Source organism: Triticum dicoccoides, chromosome 5A (genome assembly GCF_002162155.2).
Source record: "Triticum dicoccoides isolate Atlit2015 ecotype Zavitan chromosome 5A, WEW_v2.0, whole genome shotgun sequence".
In the NCBI taxonomy this organism is placed as follows: Eukaryota; Viridiplantae; Streptophyta; class Magnoliopsida; order Poales; family Poaceae; genus Triticum; species Triticum dicoccoides.
In genome coordinates this window covers 656,699,763-656,715,103 of record NC_041388.1, presented here as the reverse complement: position 1 = coordinate 656,715,103, position 15,341 = coordinate 656,699,763, and the positions used below count along the sequence as shown (strand labels likewise).

The 15,341-nt window shown below is 52.6% G+C and overlaps 1 protein-coding gene across 1 annotated transcript; it reads left to right on the top strand.

Annotated features, from left to right (window-relative positions):
- Window positions 1-13,938: 13,938 nt before the first annotated feature.
- LOC119298304 (zinc finger protein ZAT8-like) lies at window positions 13,939-14,615 on the top strand. The gene has a single exon (XM_037575758.1). It carries the CDS (start codon window positions 14,067-14,069, stop codon window positions 14,460-14,462), a length of 396 nt encoding a protein of 131 aa, XP_037431655.1. The 5' UTR covers window positions 13,939-14,066; the 3' UTR covers window positions 14,463-14,615.
- Window positions 14,616-15,341: the final 726 nt, after the last annotated feature.

The window sequence follows — 15,341 nt, the reverse complement described above, 5'->3', positions numbered from 1 at the left end:
CGGCCAACGGCGGCAACGGCAACCGGGGACGCCCGGGATCCAAGAAGAAGAAGAAGAAGAAGGGCCCGCCGCGCCCACAAGTCGCCACCTCCACCGCTACCGCAGCTCCTCCTCCGGGTACCACCGCCTGGGCCGTGGCTCAGCCGTGCTTCAACTGCGGCCTGACCGGACACTTCCAGGTGGCGTGCCCCAACCCACCGACGTGCTACCTTTGCAAGGATACCGGGCACCCCGCGATTCTCTGTTCGGACCGCCCGGTGTCGGAGGAGCTCATGATGTATGGGCACGGCATCGAGGACTTGCCCTTCTTCCACATCGAGGTGCCCGAGCTCGCCCCGCCTTCCCCCTCGCTGCTGGCTTTGGTGACGGTTGTGGGCGAGGCCATCGCCACCCCGGAGTTGATTGAGGCTGAGCTCAACCACTTGTGCAGATGCACGTGGGACTGGCAGGTGACCCCCACGGCTCCCAGCTCCTTCTCAGTGGTCTTCCCTGACGCGATGAGCATGGGCTTCTGCATGCGCAGCAACAACATCACCCTGGCTCTCAACGACATCGTGGTGAACATCTCTGAGCCGCAGTGGGATCCCAGAGCCGTCGCTACCCTGGACACGGCTTGGCTCCTCATCTCCGGCCTCCCTGATGTTGCCCGTTCCGAGCGGGTCATCCGCAGTATGTCCAAGATCCTGGGCAGGGTGGTGGTGGTGGACGAGCTCTCCCTGCGCAAGGAGGAGGAGGTCCGGGTTAAGGTGAAATGCCTGGACTCCTCCAAGCTCCATGTCACGATTCGTGTCTTCTTCAACGATGACGGCTACGACCTCAAGATCCGCCCCGAGCCTCCATCCCACGTCGGCGCCCCCGCCTCTCTGCTGGCGGCCTCTTGGGGGGGGGGGGTCTGCTGATGCTGACGACTCTCACCACCGCCGCTCGCGCTCCTCCCGCTTCGACGACCCGGCCGAGGATGAGGATGAGTCGGAGCACTCTCGCTCCCCGCTCGGGACCCCCCAACCTTCCTGCGGGTCGGGGCGGGTCGGGGGCGGGGCGTACCCGGGTGTCGGCCACCGATCTCGCGGTGGCCCTCCGCCTGGCCACCCCTCTGGTTCCCTCCCCGTCTTCGTCGGCGTCGACCGGCGTCATCTCCAGCGTGAGTCTCCTCGTCGCCCCTCCATCGTCACCCCGCTCCCCCGACGCCGCCTCTGCCCGCCGCCTCACGCCACCAGGGGCTGCGCCCACGCCCTCCGCCGACTCACCTTCCCCGGTGTCTTCCGGGGTTGGTGGTGTTGAGGAGCCCGTCGCCCTTGCCCCGTCTGCCCCATCTCCTCCACCCTCGGGGGCCGCGGTCGGGGCGGCGCTGGGGTCGGCCGATCCTCACCCCACGGCGGTGCCGTCCAGCTCCCACCTCGCCTCGCCGGCCTCTCCTGACGCCTCGGTGGCAGTGGACGTCTCCTCCCCGGCCTCCGCGCACCCCCCTCCGACAGTGGCGTACGCCAGGAGGCCCCGCTCCACCTCGACGCCGGTGACGTCCTCTCGCCGCAGCGCCCGCCTGGAGGCGTCGCGGCCGGGCGACTCTTTTGCGCCTTCCGTCGCCGAGCGGGCGAAGCTCCGCGCCGCGGTCCGGAACCTCGAGTCAGGTGTGGATCCCGCCCCTCCCAGTTCTTCTCGTTGCTCCTTCTCTGCTCTCGAGGCTGCCCCCCTCGGCCACCTCGCTAAGGTGGCCAATGACTCGGACATTGTCTTCAGGGGGGAGGTCGGTCCCCCCTTAGAACAGATCGCGGCCATTAGGGCCCGGGAGATCCTCGACGGCAGGCTGGCTGAGACTCGTGCCCGCCTGCTGCGGCCCCCGGCTCCGGCTCCTCCGGTGGCCGACAGGATTATCCGTGGACGCACTCGGTCTCGCACGGCCGCCCTTCGCGCGCAAAGCGCCTCTCGTGTTCTGGGGTCAAGCAGCCCCCCGATGGGGGTTTAGATGCGGGCCCTTTTCTGGAACCTCCGCGGCTTCGGCCATGATGGTCGTCGCCACCAGCTCATCGAGTACATCCGGGATGAACATATTGACATTGTGGCCATCCAAGAAACCCTTCGCTCTGAGTTCACCCTGCAGGAACTTGAACATCTGAGCCCCCACCTCTTCGCGTGGCACTGGCTCCCTTCTAGTGGGACCTCAGGCCACTCGGGTGGCATCCTCTTAGGGGTTAAGGATACCACATTTGAGGTGGGAGGCATGGATAGAGGGGAATTTTTCGTTAGTATGGAGATCTTCGAGCGGGCCCTGAACTTCAAATGGGAGGTCATTGTTGTCTACGGACCGGCGGACCACCGCCGCTCCCCGGCGTTCCTTGACGAGCTGCAGCTGAAGATCTCTAACTCTCCCCTCCCAGTTTTAGTGGGGGTGACTTCAATCTCATCCGATCCCCGGATGAGAAGAATAATTCCCGGATTAATTTCCCCCGGATGCAATTATTCAACGATTGGATCGCGGAGCTGGGGCTCCGTGAGCTTGACCGGTTAGGTGCCAGATTCACTTGGACCAACTGGCAAGCTGTACCGACACAATCCGTGCTGGATCCTGTCCTAGTTTCCCCGGAGTGGGAATTGCGATGCCCCTTGGCATCGCTCCGGGCGGTCACCCGGATTGGCTCCGATCATGTCCCCCTTCTCCTCTCCACCGCCGACGAGCGCCCCCTCTCCCCGCCGCGGTTCCGGTTCGAGCTCTTCTGGCTAAATCAGACGGGCTTCCGGGAGGCCGTCGTCGCCTGCTGGATTTTCGCTAGGTCGGCACCCCATTGCTCCATGTCCGCGGTCGATTCATGGCACTTTTGTGCCAAGCTAGCCCGCCAGTTCATGAAGGGTTGGGGGGCTAATCTTGGCCGGGACCTTAGAGAGCGCAAGAAGTCCATCCTGATTGCTATTCAAACCCTGGATGCTCGCGCGGACTCGACCGGGCTCTCCTCGGACGAGTGGCTAATTCGTTACGACCTGGAGGACCAGCTCTCCACCATCTACACGGATGAGGAGGCGTACTGGCGCTTGCGTGGTATCCAGAGGTGGGTGCTACAGGGCGATGCCAACACCGCCTATTTCCAGGCGGTCGCGAACGGCCGGCGCCGTCGCAACTCCATCCACTGCCTGTGGGATGGAGACTCGCCATTAGTTCTTCCAGCGGCCATCCGCTGTCATGTGGATGGCTTCTATAGGGCCTTATTTACCCCCACCCCGCGCGGTGGGGCTAGTCTCGCCCCCAACATTTGGTCGGGTGCGCACGTAGTCTCGGCTGAAGCCAATGATGCTTTGGTTGCCCCCTTCAGCGAGGAGGAGGTCCTCGCTGCCATTAAGGGGATGAACCCCTCCTCGGCCCCGGGACCTGACGGTCTTCCAGTGGCTTTCTTCAAGACGTTCTGGCCGACCATCAAGCTGGAGGTCATGGCTCTCTTTGAGGAATTCTACTCGGGCTCCATGGACCTGGGTCGCCTTAATTATGGGGTGGTGACCCTCATCCCCAAGGTCCCAGGCGCCTCCGATATTCGTCAGTTCCGCCCCATCACAGTGATTAATGTGATTTTTGAGATCCTGGCTAAGGGGTACGCCAATAGGGTGACCCTCCTTGCGGACACTATCACCCACCCGAACCAATCCGCCTTCATTCAAGGCCGATTTATCCTGGATGGGGTGTTGGTGTTCCACGAAGTGCTCCACGAGGTCCGCCTGAAGCGCCATAGGGCGGTCTTTCTCAAGTTGGACTTCCACAAAGCCTACGACACGGTGCACTGGCCGTTCCTGAGGGAAGTCCTTCTTCGCAAGGGCTTCGATGACCGTTGGGTGACCCGAGTCATGCAGCTCGTCTCTTGTGGTCGGACTGCGGTGAACATCAATGGCGACATTGGGCCCTTCTTCCCTACCCTCTGCGGGGTTCGGCAGGGAGATCCCTTCTCGCCGTTCTTGTTCAACATGGTTGTGGATGCCTTGGCCGCCATCTTGGATAAGGCCAAGGCTGCTGGGCATATTAGAGGCCTTGTCCCGCACCTTGTTGGAGGGGGAGGGGTCTCCCTTCTACAATACGCGGATGACACCATTATTATGGTCGAGGGGTCTGCCTTAGAGATCTCCAACCCGAAGTTCCTTCTTCTGTGCTTCCAACAAATGTCGGGCCTCACCATCAACTTTGATAAGAGCGAAGTGATGGTGCTCGGTTACCCCTCTGAGGACGCACAGTCCATTGCCGACCGGCTTAACTGTCGGCTGGGTTCTTTCCCCACGACCTATCTGGGGATCCCCATTAGTGACTCGCGCCTCACCGTGGCGGACCTCCGCCCCACGGTGACCCATATGCAACATCGCGTAGAGCCCTGGAAAGGGCGTTGGCTATCGAAGGCGGCGCGCGTGATCCTTATCAACTCATCGCTAGCCAGCCTCCTGTGGTTCCTTATGAGCTTCTATAGCCTTCATGAAACGCTCCATCAGGAGGTCGCCAAATACCAGTCCAGATTCTTCTGGGCTGGGGAGGAGGGCAAGCAGAAATACCACATGGTCAGTTGGCCAGACATCTGCAAACCCAAAGACCAGGGCGGTCTTGGGATTCTGTCCTCTCGGCGCATGAACATCGCCCTCTTGACCCGCTGGCTCTGGCGCATCGCCAATGGGGACGGTGGCCTCTTGCTTACTATCATCCAGAACAAGTACCTGCGTGGACAGCCACTGGCGTTCTGCCAACGCTCGGGCGGTTCCCAGTTTTGGCAGGCCGTCGTCCGGCTGCTTCCGGTCTTACGTATAGGCACTTCCATTTCTGTGGGCTCTGGAGCTTCGACCTTGTTCTGGCTGGACAGGTGGCTCGGAGGCTCCCCTCTAGCCGCCCGGTTCCCCATCCTCTTCGACATTGTAGTTGACCCTCGGGTCTCAGTCGAGGCGGCCCTTATTGACTTAGGGCGCCTCGCGTTCTGCCGCCCTTTTGGCCCCGCTGAGGTGGCTGCCTGGGATGTCCTCCTCCAGGACATCGCCCTGCTACCTATGGACGTGGCAGATTTTCCGGACTCCATATCCTGGCGCCTAGACCCCTCCGGCCGCTTCTCCACCAAATCCCTCTACGCGGCCATTGCCCCTTCGTCAGCCCCGGAGCCCTTTGGTCTTATCTGGGACATCCGCCTCCCAGTTAAGATTCGGATCTTTCTTTGGCAATGGATCCGCGGCCGCCTCCCGACCGGCGTTGAGGTTCTTAAGCGCCATGGTCCTGGCGATGGAATGTGCCCCCTGTGTGGCACGGTAGAGGACGCTAATCACATCTTCTTCCTGTGCTACACGGCACAGTTCCTTTGGTCTTGTTTCCGCGAAACGGTTGGGGGACAGTGGTGCAACACCAACTTCCCTGACCTGCTTGCGGAAATTCAAGCCTCCCCCCCTCGCTACAGACATATTACATGGCTGTGCGTCGGGGTTCTAGCCTGGACCCTGTGGACGGTTCGCAATAAGCTTGTCATTCAGAAGGTGCCCCTTCGGCGTGCGACTGACTCCATCTTTAAAATGTGTGGTTACTTGCAGCTCTGGCGGCCGCTTAGCCGCCCGCAGGACCGGGACGCCATCGACAGACTCCTCACCGACCTCCGTTCGTTGGCCTTTCGCCTGGCGCCTCCGCTCCCGCCGCCACCACCGGAGCCCAACTAGAGGATGTTTCCCTCCTGGCTCCTGGCGCTTGTGCCTTTGTGTGTGTGTGTGTTGGGCTTGTTGAGCTGTGCCCTCAGCAGTAACCCTTGTTGCTTGCTTGTGCTTGGACTTTGTGTGCGTGTGGGCTTTGTGTTTGTGTGAACCTTGTTGGATGTTGGCTTTGGCATTTGCTTTATATATAAAGCGGGGCGCGAGCCTTTTTCGGTAAGTTCATAACATATGAGTATATTGCCAAGTGTCGACTACCAAGAAGCAAAAAAGAAACCGAAACTGTGGATTTTTTTTTGCGAGAAGAAACTGTGGAATTTTTGACCGAACCGCTATAACTATCTACCCCGTTTCAAAATAGTTGAAGTCCTAGAATTTTTCCAAATCATATTTTTAAAGTTTGATCAAATATATAGAAAAAATCACAAAAATCTACAATATCAACTAATATAATATAAAAATACATTGCATATAATGAACTGAAGTAAATTCGATTTTGTAGATGTTGATATATTCTTTCTATAGACTTGGTCAAACTTGAAGTTTTACCTTAATTAGAAAATCCTTTTTCAGTGGTTATTTTAAAACAAAGAGAATACTCAACTAAGGATGATGTTAGTGTCACTTCAATTTGAACTTTTACTTATCAGTACTCACATTAGGATTGTCAAAAGTACAAGAAAACACTAGTTCTCACATTTTTTTTATGGTAGTCGCTTCGAAGTTCAGTTAACAGCTGGACTTCTAGGATATATTGTCAAAACCCTAGTCATGACGTCGATAGTGTAAACGCAGCAGCCAACCTCCACTCTCCAGGAAAGGACGGGAACATCACGGAGGAGTCGACTAGAGTCTAGAGGGATGCCTTGAGTTGATGTCGACTGCCGAGCAACTTCGAAACAGGTGTGCTGCCGACGCGTCCATCGAGTACTACGTACGTACACAGAAAAGAGCACACGTTTTTGTCCAGATCGTCGTCGTACGTACGTGTGCTAGATATAATTGCATGTAGTTCAGCCGACGTACGTCCGATCACTGACACACGGCCGACACGTGTTGCCTGCTAGCTGCTACGGAGCTAGTACGAAGAAAGTTCTTTGGCTGGTGATTGACGCGTCCTAGTACATCGTGGGTGAGTCAGAGATAATTTGAAGTGACGATTGACACACTATGGGCTACTCCGTATGTTCATACGTGATACGTTTGAAAGAGAAAACACAGCAGGCATCCTCATCCATCCTTATCACCAAGGAGTCGACTAGATAGAGGGATGCCTTCATGCCGACTTGTCCAGCAGACACAAAACAATGGAGCGTGATAACGCCAACACGTCGATCGAGTACCACGTACACACAGAAAACAGGGCACGTTGTGTTTTGCCTTTTATTTCTGGATGTTTGATACTCCTGTAATTTGGCTATTCCTGACCTGAGCACTGTGAACAAGTTTCCTGGATGTTTTGCTTCGTTTCTTCTGCTAACATAAAAAGAGAGAAAAGTATTTTTCCTCAAGTTCCTCAAAAGTATAGACTTTCTCCCTTAAGATTTTTTGGTATACATTTGATCATTCAAGTCTCAAAACGGCATACGTTTGATCCAAAACCAGATTTTGAGCACGTTGAACATGAGGTGATTGAAGGATTGCTGAGAAGTGCAGGGAAAATTCTGGACATGAGGTTAAACGGCAACACTAAAGGAGACTATGTCAGAGTGCGTGTGCGCCATGATGTTAGATTGCCTTTGACTAAGTTTGTCAGTATTGTGCGAGCTGGGAAGCGCCAGATATTCCTTGTTCGCTATGAAAAGCTTGCTCGTTTTTGTAAGGTTTGTGGCTTAGTGGGTCATGACTTGAAGGAGTGCGGAACCGGAGTACATGATGAGAAGAACATGAAGTCTGGTGATTGGTTGTACGCTGACCCGCCAAACCATCCAAGATCTGAATATATTCAAAATCAGTGGGGAGATAATGGGGGCAGCAAGATGAGTCGTCCTCAAGGGAAGGATGCTCACAAGTCTGATGGTAATGGTACTGATCCGGTTGATCCAGACTCAGCTAATACAGCTGCTAGCCCCAAACAAATATAATCATGAAATTATGGACGTCGATATAAGCTCCAGGAAAAGGCTGAACTTGGGCGTTGAGGTGCCTCCAAGCAACACATCAGCCCTGGGGATCTTAGCTATTACTGACGGAAAGGAGGATGGCCTATCTGCGGGGCACTCTCTGTCATCTAGTTTCTCTGGAAAGCGTGCAAAGGTGGATGCAGACGTTGAGTTAAGTGATAATAAATTGGCGGGCTCTCGCGAGGAGCCGCGCCGGGATCAATGAATCTCATGTTTTGGAACTGCCGGGGTGGGGGGAACCGCCGGACAGTTCCGAGGTCTTGGCCCTCTCAAAAGCCAATTCCCCCAAGCTTGTCTTCCTCTGTGAGACACGACAAGCATCTGAGAAAGTTGAGAAGTTGAAGTGGAGACTAGGGATGAGAGGTTTCTGTGGCGTGGGCAGTGATGGCCTGAGCGGTGGGTTGGCTTTATTCAGGGAAGAGTCACTCCAGGTCACGGTGCTTGACTCGTGCGCACGCTACATTGATGTGTTAGTGGATGATGACAGTAATGGTACAAGGTGGCGAGCAACCTTCGTCTACGGCGAGCCCCGGGTGGAGAATCGCCACTTGATGTGGGATCATCTATCAAGGCTTCGAGCAGTCTCGTAGGTTCCCTGGCTGGTTTGTGGAGATTTTAACGAGGCGCTTTGGCAGCATGAGCATCTGTCGAGGAGTTTGAGAGCTGAAGGACAAATGACAGCGTTCCGGGACTGCTTGTTAGTGTGTGAGCTAGAAGATTTGGGTTTTTCAGGACTGCCTTTCACATATGATAATGGCCAGCAAGGGGATCGTAATGTACGTGTTCGATTGGATCGTGCATGCGCCGACGAGGCTTGGCGTGACCTGTTTCCGGTGTCCAGGGTACTGCATCGTGCGTCGTCATGTTCTGACCACTGCCCTGTCGTGGTTCAGCTGGCTCCTGAGGATGGGGATACGAGACGGCGTTCATCGCCTCGCTATGAAATAATGTGGGAACGTGATCCTTCTTTGCAGGATGTGGTGACTAGTACTTGGGCGAGGAGGCGGCCGGATGGAAATTTGGGCTCGGTTGCAGACTCTCTTAAAGTGATGATGAGAAGCCTACGGGAGTGGAGCAAGGCCAACTTTGGTCATGTTACACGGGACATTGAGCGGCTTCGTGGGGAATTAGCAGACTTGCAAACGGACAACGCGAACCGTGCTGCTATCCGGCAAAAAATGAGTGAACTGGATGAACTATCGTGAGGAAATGCTATGGCTACAACGGTCACGCATCACTTGGTTGAAGGAAGGCGAGCGGAATACTAGCTACCTCCATCGCCGAGCGGTTTGGAGAGCGTGACACAATTATATCCAGCGTCTACGCAAGAATGATGGGACTTGGAGTGATGGTCCTTCTGATATGGAGCGCATGGCATGCTCGTATTTTAAGGAAGTTTACACTAAGGATCCAACTTTAAATCCTCAGGTGTTATTGGACAGTATTACTCCCAAGGTGACCGAGGAGATGAATACTGCCTTGTGTGCTCCTTTTTCTGAAAAGGAGGTCTCTGATGCACTATTTCAAATAGGTCCTCTTAAGGCATCAGGTACGGACGGGTTCCCTGCACGGTTTTATCAGCGCAACTGGGCAGTCCCTAAATCTGAAATTATTGCCGCTGTTTTGGATTTTTTTGTGACTGGAATTATGCCGGAGGGCGTAAATGACACCGCTATTGTCTTAATCCCAAAGGTTCCACACCCCAAGGAACTTAAGGATTTTAGACCAATAAATCTTTGCAACGTGGTTTATAAGATTGTGTCGAAGTGCATGGTGAACTGATTACGACCCTTTCTTGTGGAGCTTATTTCAGAAAATTAAAATGCCTTTGTTACAGGCGTCTTATCTCCGATAATTCTATTATTGCTTTCGAGTGCATCGATTTTATTCAGTCTCTAAAGAATAATGATCCTGCTTATTGTGCATACAAGTTAGACTTATCAAAAGCTTATGATCGTGTTGATTGGGATTTTTTGGAAAAAGCCTTAGCCAAGTGGGGTTTCTCTGCATCATGGATTACGTGTATAATGGCTTGTGTCACATCGGTGAAATATTCGGTCAAGTTTAATGGGAAGTTATTGGAGTCCTTCAGACAGACTCGTGGGCTCCGTCAAGGTGATCCTCTATCTGCCCTAATCACCAGAGCAAAACTGGAGGGTGGGTTCGAAGGAATCCAGATCTGTCGAAGGGCGCCGGTTATTTCACATTTGTTGTTTGCAGATGATTCCTTGTTATTCTTTAAGGCTTCCGTACAACAGGCAACGATTGTCAAAGGTTTGTTGAGCACTTATACAGCTTCTACTGGACAACTTATTAATCCATCGAAGTGTTCCATCCTGTTTTCTGATAATTGTGCACCGACGGTCACGGAGGAAGTAAAGAGATTGTTGGAAATAACGACAGAAGTATTTGAGCCAAAATATCTAAGCTTGCCGGTTCCAGAAGGAAGAATGCATAAAGGGAGATTTGAGACACTTCAGTCTAATATGAGGAAGATGTTGGTGGATTGGAGTGAACAATATATGTCTTCTGGTAATAAGGAGATTTTGATTAAGTCAGTGGCGCAAGCTATACCCAGTTATGTCATGAGTGTTTTTCGATTACCGGCGTCAGTATGTGACGAGCTAACCCGACTGATGCGTCAATATTGGTGGGGTGTTGAGAATGGCAAGAAGAAGATGTCGTGGTTAAAGTGGGACAAAATGACTCTGCCGAAATCAAAAGGCGGCATGGGGTTCAGAGACATGAGAGCATTTAACCAAGCTATGTTGGCTAAACAGGCTTGGCGTTTAATTGATTCCCCTGATAGTTTGTGTGCCCGCCTTCTAAAGGCCAAGTATTATCCGAACGGTAATATTCTTGATACTGTGTTTCCGGTGAACTCATCAGCATCGACAGTATGGAAAGGTATTGTTTATGGCCTGGATCTGGTTAAGAAGGGTATTATATGGAGAGTGGGTGACGGTGCTGCGGTTAAAGCATGGCATGATCCATGGATTCCGCGTGGCCATGATTACCGGCCGGTTACGCCTAAGAGAAACTGTAGGTTTAATCGTGTTTCTGATTTTCTTGATAATAATGGTGCATGGAATATGGAGCGACTTGAGGAGCATTTTTGGCCTATGGACATACATCATATGTTGAAAATTCGGACTTCACCTAGGAATCGTCATGATTTCCTTGCCTGGGCCCCTGAAAAGAATGGGAGATTTAGTGTGAAGAGTGCTTACCGGCTGGCTACACATGAACACGAGGATAATTTTGCAGGTGGTGCTTCCAGTACCTGCTCGGGTGGTGAGCGTTCTCTATGGTCATGTATCTGGCGAGCGAAAGTTCCGCTCAAGATGCGGGTCATTGCCTGGAAGGTTACAGCTGGGGCCTTAGCAACAAATGAATGCAAAGTGACTAGACATCTCTCAAATCGGGGAACATGTCCTGTGTGTGGCCTTAAGGTGGAGAGTTCCTTCCATGCTTTAATTACATGCGGCCATGCAAGGGCCCTTTGGGAGGCTATGCGTGAGTTCTGGCCGCTACCAGCGACAGACCAACTGATAGACAATGGTGAGGAGTGATTGTTACATGTTTTATCTGGATGTTCTGATCAAGTTTGTGACATGGTTATTTTGCTTATTTGGCGTATTTGGAGTCTCAGGTCAGATATAGCACATGGCAAGGTAGTTCCTCTGATGGAAATAAGTGTATTATCTAAAGTCCTTAGATCTTGCTCGGAGATATAGCACTGAAGAAATTATCAAAGGTAAAATGACCCTATTGGAGGTCCGGACTCCGGAACCTATGGGTAGCGGCCAGTGTGTGCCATGGCCTCCTCCTCCAGTGGGCCAGGCGGCGCTCTCGGTGGATGGTTCCTTTTCTGTTCATGATGGCTCGGCTGCGACTGGTATGGTGCTCCGACGTCATGACGGTTTGGTCATCTTTGCTGCTTATAGGGTTTTATTCAGATGCAATGATGCTCTTGAAGCTGAGATCCATGCGCTTATGCAAGGCATGACTTTAGCTCTCCAACACACAAAACTGCAAGTGATCGTCCAGTCAGATTCAATTGAGGCTCTGTCCATCTTATCAAATGAAAATCTCTCACGTTCAGCTTATGTGCACTTGGTAGCTGAGATGAAGGCCCCGATGGAGGAGAGGGAGTTTATTCCCCAGAAGATTTATAGGGGTCAAAATAGGATAGCAGATTGTCTGGCTAATTACAGCCGTACAGAATCGTGTACTGCTGTTTGGCTTTAGAGAGGCCCTCCATGTATCGAGGATCTCTTGCCAGTAGATTGTAATCCTATAATTTTGGAATAAAACTCCTCTTTGCCGCCAAAAAAAAGAACATGGTTTGACCAATGAACAGTAAATTAACAAAATAGAAAACAAAAATTCAAAAAAATCTGAAATTTCATGACAACCAACATGGTTGGGTGCACTAGGTGCGCGTAAATTGTTGTTGTCAAATAACATCCGAGGAGTTCTAGCCAAACACACAAATTTTGGCTTTTTTGTGTGCCAAAATTTGTTTTTTTTGCCTTGAGCTACTCGAAGTCGAAACACCACATCAATTTTCACGCACCTATAGCACGCAAACTTCTTTGTTGCCACACAATTTCAGTATTTTTGTATTGTTTTGTTTTTTAATTTATTATTTATAAGTCAAACATGGTCAACGTGCTTAAAATCTGGTTTTGGACCAAGCTTATTCTGTTTTGAGACTTGAAGAACCAAATATATATATTTCATTGATCAAGACATAGCCAAGTCTTAGTCAACTGAGATTTAGCAACACTATTTATATATTTCATTCAAAAAATAGGACATGGTTTCTCCGGATCGTCGTACGTGTGCGAGACACTTGACGTAGCACATGAGATTTGCTACACCTACGAAGGCTTACGTGCGAAGAAGGCTTACGAGGTGAGATGACAATGTTTAACTGTGTGAAAATCAGGGGGTCGGGTTTGGCCAACGTACGTCGATCACTCACAGACAGCCGAGACGGAGCGGCCTCAGACTTGGTTTCTGCATACAAACTAGGACATGTTGCGACTTGCGACTGTTGGAATTTGATCTCAGGTCATAACTGACCGAGAGAAAAGGGAAAGCTTTTCTCCCATGTTTGTGCTACGATCGAAGGTACACGAAAAAAGGTAACTTTTGTTTTTAGTCTATGTTTCCTTAACACCAAGTACAAAAAGAGGAGGTGAGGCCCCTTGGGCAATAACACACACGCATACATGTGATGAACCCCAACAAACTCCTAACAGCCGATTCTAAAAGGGTGTCCAAGGGGATCAGAAGGCCATCTCCACCGCCGGCCACCGCAGGGGCTGTGCCGGCGGCTTAGTGCTGCCCTAGGCGTCTCCCTGCTCTTGCTTTTCTTCCACGAGAATCTCCTGTTGCTGGAGATCACAAGGTGCAGCCATGGGCACCTGTAAGTTTGTACGCTTCCGCTTCCGCATAACGTTGGTGTTCTAGTCCGAGATTAGGCCCAACGTTCATTAGCCTGATGTTAATTAAATCAAACAGCGACAACGACAGACCATATGTACGTGTGTGTATCCGAGAAATTTGTCCATGCCAGAGCCAGACTATGCGTTCGCACGTTACTGGAACGAATGGACAGTAGTCGACGGGGAGCCTTGAGCACGATCCAGGAGTAGTAGTAGTACGAACGATATTCTTCGGGAGCAAGACTTGAGTCCTGACTCTTGACTCTTGATCCTTGACCTGCGAAGTGGGTGCTTCCCCAAACCAAACCAGAGCTCGATCCACACCGACCGCACACAGACACAAGCGCAACGGAATACGTCACTGGCCGGTTGGTGGACCCTTCTTCTTCTCGGCTTCCTCCATTTTTTAACCGATGACACCGTGAGTGAGTGAGCTGCTAGCTTCCGTGCCGTTTCGCGGAGCGGTCCGGATGAAGCCAGGGCGGCGCACACGGCCCGTCAATCTAACCAACCGCGTCCCCGCTCCTCCTATAGCCCAAGCCCAGTGAAGCGATAGAGACGGCCGAGTCGCCCGCCGGCAAGATCGCGATGTCAGCCCCGACGTGGGGCACAGGTGAGCTCGCGACCGTGCTGATCTACGACGAGTACTCGTCTTACCGCCCCTCCACACTCCACTATATAAACACCAACCATGCACACACCCGATAGACACCAATCCACAGCTTTGGCTTTCCTCTGAATCCCATCCAATCCTTCTGCCACGATCCAGCAAACTTCAACTTCTCAGGATCTCACTTCTCACTAGTTGCTTAGTTAGTCCTCCCATCACAGATTCACCGTTCGTCCGTCCATGACCAAGCACCAGAGAGCAGCAGCGGACCAGGCCGTGTCCCTCTCCCTATCGCTCTCCCTCGGCGCCGTCGCCGGCCTCAACAAGAAGATGCGCCGCGCCGCCGCCGCAGCCGGTGGGGATCAGTTCCTGTGCAAGACGTGCGGCCGCTCGTTCCCGTCGTTCCAGGCGCTCGGCGGCCACCGGACCAGCCACCTGCGGGACCGCCACGGGCTCACGCTCGCCCTCACCGCCGGCGATCACTACTACTCCGTCAAGCCCAAGAGTACGGATCAGAAGCCTGAGCACCGGTGCCACATCTGCGGCCAAGGGTTCGAGATGGGGCAGGCGCTTGGCGGCCACATGCGCCGGCACCGTGAGGAGGCGGCGCCCGTCCTGCTCGAGCTGTTTGTCTAGCCTGATTTCAGTAGTTCTAGAGCAGAGTTAAGTTCCCGGTATGCGTATGCGTGCGCACTCGTAGTCGTAGTAGAATTGGTTCATTCCTTTTTATACGTGTACATATAGAATTGCAGCTTCTTCGGAGATTATATACATGGATTCGTTCGTTTATGTTATTTCAAAATGAACTATTCCTCAGTTGACTCAATCATAATCCAGCCCGGTATATGCTCTTACGGTGCTGAAACGGGGTGCACTATGAATGAATCGTGCTGGCGTGGTGTGGAATGATCTATTCATGAGAAGGATATAAACTTCCGGACGAATAAATCTGCCTCAACTTCACTCCCACACCGGTGGTGCCCTTCATGGCGGCTCCTCGGAGTTGATGGCACCTTGTGTTTGCCGATCCTTTAGATCGTCGGTGTTAGGGTTCATGGATGGTGCCGGCGAGGCGGCAGCGGCGACTTCATCAGGTGTCTCTCCTTCTGCTCCGTTTCCGTTGCCGTGGCTTTTTCTCCGGCGTCCTGGTGGAGCAGGAGGGGTTTTGTCATCTAGAAGTACGCGCAGGCGGTTGTCTACGCAAGTGACAGCTAGAAGATGGTGCATCTTGTGCTGAGTCTGTGGTTGAAGGTTGACTGTTCTGGTTTCCTCCTTCGATGTCGTAGTCGTGCGGGGTGTCAGTTCTGAAGTTCGATCGTGTGTCCGGGGACACGTTGCCCCGGTCTAATTCTTTCAACGGCAATGGTTTTACTTCAGGCAAACTACTTTGGAGGTCCGTAAAGCTGTTGATCAGCGATGGAGCCGCGTCGAGTTCGGGTTAAGAGGTGATTTGTCTTCTTTTTCTTAGTGTAGAGGGACAAGTGCTGGTTTTTGCATAGGATTATCCTATCTTTT